General features: G+C 30.0%; 1 protein-coding gene across 1 annotated transcript; it reads right to left on the bottom strand.

Moving 5' to 3' along the window:
* Positions 1–259: 259 nt before the first annotated feature.
* On the bottom strand, positions 260–9,305 carry LOC126745734 (transcription factor HES-4-like). The gene is made up of 2 exons (XM_050453714.1): positions 9,013–9,305; positions 260–1,607 (listed from the first exon to the last, which is right to left on the bottom strand). The coding sequence occupies exon 2, from the start codon at positions 1,573–1,575 to the stop codon at positions 829–831; it is 747 nt and encodes a 248-aa protein (XP_050309671.1). The 5' UTR covers positions 1,576–1,607; positions 9,013–9,305; the 3' UTR covers positions 260–828.
* Positions 9,306–9,583: the final 278 nt, after the last annotated feature.

Genomic DNA, 9,583 nt, shown 5'->3' with positions numbered 1-9,583 from the left:
GCAGTAGTTTTTGTAAGAGTAGTTTTACCAAGTAAGGCATATTGCCAAAAAATAAATACATATTAAGAACTGTGGTGTTGTTTGTCTAAATTATTACAAATATACAGTCTTCTTTTGTGATTGTCTTCAGACAAGAAAGTGTATAGGGTATCCCATTTAAAATAACAAAGTTGATATCCATCCTCAACAAACAAAATACCCTGTATATACACTAGTGATACAATTAAAAATAATAATATAAAATTAAACTTCATTTGAATCTAAAACGCTTTGAATTTAATTTTTTCTTAAACACCCTGTAGATTTTGAGACAAGGTTATATAGGCTTCTAATAATGCCCTGTACAGTACACCTAAAGTAATCTTATTTACAATAAAGTAACCGTATAAACCTAAGTACTTGTCAAATCAATTCAACAATTAAATTTTCTAAAATATTTAACTTTATTAAAAGTGGATATTATATATACAACACAAAAATAGATAGATAAAGCAATAACAAAACTAGTAATTGAAAATAATAGTTTTTCAAGATCATCCTCTGATAATATTAAATTAATTATAATAAAATTACTCTATAACTTTTGAGATCTCTATACAATTTATAAAATATTTTCTTATAATAAAGGCATTTTTTATTATATACAATTTTTACAATGAAATAAGGAAAACTTTTTATGGATTACTGACTAGAATAATGAAGGTTATAATATAATAAACCAATATATCACAATATTAGTAGAAGACAATCTACCATTAATAACTGAGCAAAAACTAACAAAATATTGCACTATATCTAATATGAATGATACAAAACTTTACAAGAAAATTACCACGGCCTCCACATACTGTCAACAGACTCATTCCCTTTACTGAAATCCAACGGCTTTTCAGCTTTGGGCCTTAGCTCTTTATTTTCTTCAACTTTTCCTCCAGAAGGTCCTGGACTCGGCGCTTCATCACTGGGTTGTCTCAAATTTACCCCCAGAGCATTGGCTAGTTGAACATAATGCTCTGGAAGAAGCAGTACAAAATTCTTATCATAATTTTTGATAGCTTTGGGGTCTTCAGCTTTCATCTCAACTCTAGAATTGCACTGTGTGTTATTATTTACTTCTTCCAAAGTGGACGAGTCAGGATGTAGTCGTTCTTCCACAGGGGGTACCATTTGCGTTGCCTGTCTTAAATCTACATCCACCTCGGACACGCAATTATCCAAGTGCCTTAACAGCCTTTGCCTTACGCCGGAATCAATGACAGTCATTGTTTGAGCGTCCGGAGTCTCTAGGTATCTTTGAACTTCCCTTACACAGTCAGAGTAACCTGCTTTATACTGGTTGACTCCTTTGACGTCCAGACTGCGATGCCGTTGAAAATGCCTTACGGTCAACTCGAGGATATCCGCCTTTTCCAACTTGGAGTGTTTGGTATTATCGGCTTTAGCAGAATCCAGAATGAGGGTTTTAAGGGCCGCGAGGCTCTGGTTGATGCGCGCTCTACGTCGTTTCTCCATTAGTGGTTTATTGGCTCTTCTGATAGGTTCGGCGCCGGCAAGCCGCTTGGTTTTTGCGGTCATTATAGAATCATGGACGTCAGATGAACTGTCGTCTGCAAAGAAAAATATTATAAATTTAACATTATTTGTCTTAGATAAAATGGTACTCTAATATAGAAAAATGATTTGCTAAGAAGTATATTACTATTATAAATACTATGATATAAATATGATTCCTTTATAAATCTTTTAATATTTGTTGTTATAGTTTACTTTAAAAGAAAGTATGTCATAAGAACTCATTTCAACATTTGTAAAAAAAAAAGAAATTATTATATATTATTACTTTCATTGAATTTGGAAAATTAATAGATACAAAATATACTGCTAAACTAACTTCACAAAAATTAAAGTATTAATAGGTAGTAGCTATAGCGAATATAAGACTATTGTTGATCATGATAATTGTTAATGCAAGTTTTATCGTTATATTAGGAGTAGCAAGATAGCTCTTGAGCAGTCTTAACAATCGGTAGTTACCTAAAAAATTTAGCTTCTTTAATCGTCTTAAATATAGGCTTATACAAATTGTTAAAATAAAACTATCTAGGAATAACTAGTTTTAGGTAACGGTAAATTAAATTATTTTTTTTTATCATGTGACATTACTTTTTAAATCTTTACGATAAAGCATTTATATTCATGATGAGTCATTAGTATTGCACGCAAATTTAAGGACATATTCTTTGGACCATAATTTAATTTCATTTTCATTTTTTCTCAGAACGTCAAACAAAATTATTGTGTTAAACAAAATTATACTAGGATTAAACCTTGGATTTCCTTAGGATTAATTAAATCCATTAAGCATAGGTATAGTTTAAGATCAACTACTAAAAAAATTTTCAGTGAAAAGGGAGACGCAGTACAAAAAATATAGAAATGTATTACAAAAACTAAATATAATTACTATAAAGATAAAACTAACGAAGTAGGCACGAACTATAAAAAAAGTTAAGTTATTATTCAATCAATAAATACAACTAATGATAAAAATGAAATAATAATAAAAGACGAAACAGGTGAGATTATAAAAAATAAAGAAAAACATCTTCACTTTTAACAACTTTGTTGTAGTAATGGTATGGGTCAATAAGTAAAAACGTTTATTTTGGCGAGACCTACCTACCCTTACATTTTGGACAATAGCTTCGGAACACCCTGTATAGTCTTATAAGTTAGTAATAAAACAATAATAATAGAACAATATTTTAAGCGTCAATCAAGTTTGATAAAAGATATTTGGATTCAAAAAGTTGCGGCACCAACCACCACATTTTTTGTAAAACTGAAAAAAAAAATTGGATTTGCTTATTCTCCAAAGAAACTTTCAGAATAAAAATTGTGGAGCTCAAAATTATCTACAAAATTTCTCATTGGGCTAAATTGCTATGACCAAGAGTCCTGAAAATTGAGGGGCCCAAACCATCTTAGTCGCAGAACCTATTTGCAAGTTAAACTGTGGTAGGTTTAAAAAAGACTAAGCAAAGATTGCACCCAATTAAGAATAGAAAAAATCCAGCTCCTGAAGAAATTATGAATGTTATAACCTGCGGGTCCAAAGCAAATAATTGTGTCGCAGTTGTGGATGTCGGAAAGCTGGATTAATTGCTCATTCGCTTGCAAATGTTATGAAGGAGAGCACTGATGAACCGGATATAGATGATCTTCCATCGCAAATGTATAAAAGACCGAATTGACTAAAAATCATAATAGACAACATCATACAAAGCAAATCTGAAAGTGCGATAGCGCAAGAGTAATCGAGATCTAAGGTATAAGATTTGACTGAGGGATTGATTAAGAAATGCAAAGCAGGAAATACACTGAGGAATAGTAGAAAATGAGTTTGTCAATTTTCGCAAATATTCCGCCTTTAAAGTTTTTTACTCACGTTGATAGTATTTGTATTTGAATTAAAGAAATTGTAGGCAGTGAGCCAACATTGAAGAACTAAATATTAAAAAAATATTTTAGTAACAGAATAATCGTGAAACAATGTAAATGTTCCAGTCTTTAAATATTCGAAAACCACGCATTACACAACGTCTGTGTTACATTAATTGGAATATCTAAGTATTATAATGAAAAATGATAATATTTTGCAGAGTACAACTTTTAATTTAAATTTTAATTTTTTTTTTAAATTTGAATTTTATATATTATTGTCTTTTATCAATACATTTTTTTTGACATCAACAGATAACACTTAATACATTTTTTATAAAGCACCTAGCTGAATTAACAGCTGTATGTGCCGATATTAATTTACATAATCAAATCAAATTTCTTTTTTTTTCTTCAAAATAGATTCTCAAAAATTGTGTAGTTGGTGACTATATAAGATTTTAATTTTTTCAATAAAATTTTTATTTTTTTTATTGTTCTAATATCTACTGGTAACAAGTTATATATTTTAGGTCCAAGACATGTTAAAAATCGTTTATTGACATTTTTGTGATTTTGTGGAATTTTCAGATTTTTATGAGATTTTGATCTGGTATTTTGCTGATGGTCAATTTAGTTTTTATTATTTTGCTTATAGGTATAGCAACATGATGTTAATATGTGATAACAAATGGGTTCGATAACGTTTGTTTTTTTATAAATTATTTTTAAGATATATTTCTGTATGACATTCAGTTGGTTTGAGGTTGTGTTATAGAGACCTCCCCATACCAAAATGCCGTACCGTATAAGTGACTCAACTAATGCCTTATATATTACTATCAATACCTTTTTAGATAATATTTAAAATATCTTAATATGTAAAATTTATATATTAATTTCCTGATGTTATTTTTTAGTTTGATTATATGATTTTTCCACTTCAAGTTTTTGTCAATTATTATACCCAAATATTTTGTATTATTTACTTCTTTAATATCAGTTTCAAAATTTGTTACCGATATACATGAATATCTAGGGAGATTTGCTGCAGAGGCAGAGAAAGCTATGTAATTAGATTTGTTTAAATTAAATGTTAATTTATGATGGTCCAGCCAGTGTTTTATTTTTATTTAACCTCTCTGTGCCTTTTCTTTTACATTCTCCCAAGTCTCTCCCGAGAAAAGCACAACAGTATCATCAGCATAGGATATTGTAACAGCATCAACATTCAGATCTGTCAAGATGCTGCTCATTGGCTCACTGAAAGTGTCTCTAATTTTCACTATTTGTTTGCGGTCATTAAGATATGATTCAAACAGTTGTAATACATTGCCTCTAATTCCATAATTCTCCAACTCGTTAAGTAGTTTTGTATGGGGCACTGTGTCGAATGCCTTAGCTAAATCTAAGAAAATTGCAATGCTTTTATTACCCATGTTAATATTGGTTGTTATTTCTGATACTAACTTATACATATATTGCATCTGTAGTACTAAGTTTTTCAACAAATACAAACTGATTTTTTAAAATAATGCAGTTTTCTTCAAGAAGTCTATCTTTAAGACATTTTTCAAATATCTTAACAAAGTTATTCATAATAGTTATAGGTCTAAAATTGTTAATTTCATGTTTATTTCCTGATTTATAAATTGGTGTAGCAATAGTTGTTTTAAATTGGATAGGAATAATACTGGTGTTAAGAATTTAATTTATAATATGTATAGGTGGTTTTAATATATAAAAATTAATATTTTTTTAATAGCTTACTTGGTATTTTGTCAATACTGGGGAGCTATTATTTTTTAAAGAATGTATATTTTTGATTAGTTCATTGATTTGTACTGGATATAGAAAATTTTACAGTTATTACTAATTTTACTATCCCTATTGACTTCGCTATTTACAATTTTGTTTGCCATATGTACTCCAACATAAATAAAATAATCATTGCAATAGTCTGCCATATTTTTGTCATTTTCAAAACTGTCCGTTGTTATTTAAAATATTTATGGTATCATTGCTAATAGAATTATAGGTCATGTGATATCACTGGTTCATATTTATTGTTTGCGTTATGTTCACTTGAAATTTTTTAAGTTTCGACCATTTATAAATCACATAATTTTACAGCATCACCTGCGTGACATTGTAACCAGAGCTATACAAAATGAAAACAGTATAAAAATACAAAACAACCAGACTTGATATTAAAAAAATATTCAATTACTAATTATAAAAAATTATATGTTTCGTTTATCATTTCATATAGAGAGGATAATATACAAGGTGATTCAAAAAGTTTCAATTAATATATGTCCTAAACGTATTAGATTTTACATTACGGGGTTGTAAAGTTAAAAGAAAAAAAATTAACTTTTTTCGATAAATTTAATACACGCATTCATGTATACATGTAATTGATGCACGTATTCGAATGTTTTACCGGAAAAACTTTTAAAACAAGTCAAAAATAGTTATAAAAGTAATAGTTGATTAAGATAATCAGATTGAGGCGTAATGGCTATCCACAATAATGGTATCAACTTTTTTAAGGAAAAACCTGCATCGGGCAAAAATTTACCTAGAGCCTAGATATGCTCTTAAGGAAATAAAGAATTCAAAAATATTTTTTATTACACGAAAAACGAGTGGCGCACCCTTTTCTTTAAAAAAAAATATTCAGTTTCATGCCCGCACGAACGCCATTGGCGAATATAAACATTAAAATGTCTATAGAGGTATCAAATTTATCGAAAAAAGTAAGTTTTTTCTTGCAACTTACCACCCTGTAGTGTAAAATCTAACACGTTTAGGACATATTATGTTCATAAGAACTTTTTTGCTTGATTTCGCCCAAGAAACACGCTCCTGAATATTGTCGCATTATTAAAAAAACATCCTGTATAATGTTTACAAATAAATTAAAATATATACAGGGTGATTCATGAGCAAACGTCAATACTTCAGATTCCTATTCAGGACCCAAATTAACATGTCTAAAATAATGTGATGAATGAAATATGGGTCCACAAGGTCTTCGTTTTCTAAATACAGGATGTTGAGGCTTTTATTTAATTTTTTTGTTTTAAATAAAATCTATGATAATATAAATATTGGAGAAAAGTTAGTATACGGCAGTTTTAAAATTACATAATTTTAAATTACGACGCATTTGATTTTTTTTTAATATTTTTTTTTATTAAATCCACATAAAGAGTCTATGTATGTATTGTAAAAAAATAGAAGTGTGCCTTGCTTGACAGAAGAACTGCTGGTTGGCGTTCCCATCTTTCGTTCTGTTACTTATCAATAGCAATATGAGTTATAATAAGTACCAAATTTTGTTACTGTCAAATGCCGTTCATAACTTTTATTATCTAATCATTTAAGAAACATAAGATCTAAGTACGTTATTATGCCTGCGAAATTCTCACATCGCGAATATGTAGATATGATATTCGTCTATGGCTACTGCACTGGGGTCTCAATTCAAGCAGTTGCGGAGTACCAGCATCATTTTCCAGATAGAAGGATGCCGGATAGAAAAGTTGTTCAACAAGTTTTTAATCTGGGATGTTTCTAAGTGTAAAAATTGTATCTGAAAGAAAAGCTGGCGTTCAGTTAGAAGAGGCTATTTTCAGTGCTATCGAAAATGATCCAAGTATAAGTACTAGAGGGATTGTAGATACTTATCAAGTTACGCGAACGATTGTTGGAAATCTTCACTTCATTTTGTTTACAATGGCTTCATCATTTGCAGGAGGGTGATTTTGAGTTAAGAATGCAATTTTGTAATTGGATTAGTGAAAATCAAAGGTTGTTGTTAGAAACGTTTTGATAAATAAACTTCCCAATGAACACCGGAGACGGTAGTCTTACAAGAAAAAAATATTTAGACTTTCTTGAAAACCACTGGAAATATAATAGAAAATGTAAGACTGAACATTTATTTGCTACATGAGCAACACTACAACTTATGGGTTTGTTGTGTAAGAGATTTTTTAAGCCAAAACTTTCCCAATGGATTGGTTGGGTTGGTTTGTAGTGTAGTGGTGGTTTGTGGTGGCTAATTACCACCTAGATCGCCAGACCTTGGAATACGGCCTTTAAGGGTTGTTCAAATCATTGGTATATTTCACTAATGTAAATACTAGAGAAGAATTACTGGATCGGATAGCAGCAATAACTCTAAGAAATTCGCCCGAATCAATCCACAGAGCAACCCGAGCTATTCACCACAGAGCTGACATGTACTTAGAAGTAAATGGTGTAAATTATAAAACCTAGCTTATCTTTTCTTGAACATAATTTAAGAAGAATAATTTTATTAAAAATTAAAATAGTATCGTAATTTTTTTAAATCTAAATATATCGAAAACTGTTGCTCAGATCAGCTTTTAACAAGTATACCTTTTTAATGTAAAAATTACAAAAAAAAATTTAAAAAAACCCCCGGATACCAATTTTTTCTCCAATATTTACAGTATCATAGATTTGATTTAAAAAATATAAAAATTAAATTAAAATTTTAACACCCGGTATTTCGGAAACAAATGTCTTGCAGACCCATATTTGTAAATACTTTTATGTTTTTTTTTTTGGCCCTGGCAACGTATGTGAAGTATTGACATTTTTTCATGCATCACCCTATATAATCAATTACTAAGTGAATACAAAATAATATATAAAAATATACATAAGATAAATATTTCACTGCAGGTATGTAAGTGCGTCAATAAATACATCACATTTTTTAAAGCTCATAAAAATATCAGTATCTCACTATACTTATTGTGCATTCGACTAACAATAGGCAGTTAAAGATGTTTGTAATGCACAAAAAATATTGCAAAAGGATCATTTTTATAACACTAGCCGATCTTATGCGAATAACATGAATATAATGTACATTTTTGATAATTAACGCACAATATCTCAAACACGATTGAACTTAGAACATAAAGTTTATTCTGTGTAGGTTTTGTAGGTTTCGTTCCACAGCTTTCAAATCCTTGCGACGGATAAAAAAAAATATTTCATACAGAAAAATTAAAAAAACATTGGTGCCCTAGACTTTTTCTGCACTATTGGTCATAGAACATGAAATATTTTCTTGATAATTTTGCCATCTACAATTTTTGTTCTAAAAGTTTCTGCGACTTAAGGTTTTCGAAAAAAATAATTTTTGTGCTTTCAAGTTGGTGCCGCAACTTTTCGGATTTAATCATCTATATATATCAACAGTTGAAATACGAAAAAAATACTGGTATATAAACTTTGATGATACTATTTTTGCCGGGAAATTTGTTAATTTGAACTTACTCTCTTATAGGTATATATCTTATAGTTTAAAGAAGTTAGTTTTAGTTTTAAGATATAAATTATTCTTGTACAGTCTACAAGATTAAGCGTTAACATTAACACTTTAAGATGGATTTATTACTAAATAAATAGGACAAGCACATATCACTTAAAAACTGTAAACATATCGTTTTTATCTTACAAAATTTTTAATATCCACAGTAATATTAATAATAAAAAATATATAAATAATTTGAAAATACCTACCCTTTGAACTAATTATGTCCGTAATGTTTGCAAAGGTATCCACAATATCCTATAAAAGAATTTCACGGGGCAATAACCGCGCGAAAACTTTATTTTAAACAAATAACAATTCAAAAGCGTTTACAGCCCCCTATCAAGTAGCCTGTCCGAAAAACTACTTAAAAACTCATTATTTTGTAATCACACTATCAATTTATAAAGAGAGAAAATTTTATTATTAGATCCGTCGCCCGGAGATGTTTGAAAAAAGTAAAAGCGTCGTCGTCGTCAGTCTGCCGGCGTCTGGACGCTGGCGTGACTCTCTGGGAAATGAGGCGTCGTGTGAGCGTCGTCGACAGGGGCGGCGGAAAAGGGGGGCGGGGGAGGCGGGAGGGAAACTTTGGTCGCGTGCCGACACCGCCACATCAACGGGCAGCCGCGGGGTAGGACGAGACGACCGTATCGGAGCTGTGAAAACTGCGATTCTAAAAATGTTTTGGATAGTTGAACTGATTTCTAAAATATATTTTAATAATTACATTTCATATATTATTTATCAAACCACTCAAGTACTATCTTACATATTTTAATA

This window comes from Anthonomus grandis, chromosome 16 (assembly GCF_022605725.1).
Source record: "Anthonomus grandis grandis chromosome 16, icAntGran1.3, whole genome shotgun sequence".
In the NCBI taxonomy this organism is placed as follows: domain Eukaryota; kingdom Metazoa; phylum Arthropoda; class Insecta; order Coleoptera; family Curculionidae; genus Anthonomus; species Anthonomus grandis.
This window is presented reverse-complemented; position numbering and strand designations above follow the sequence as displayed.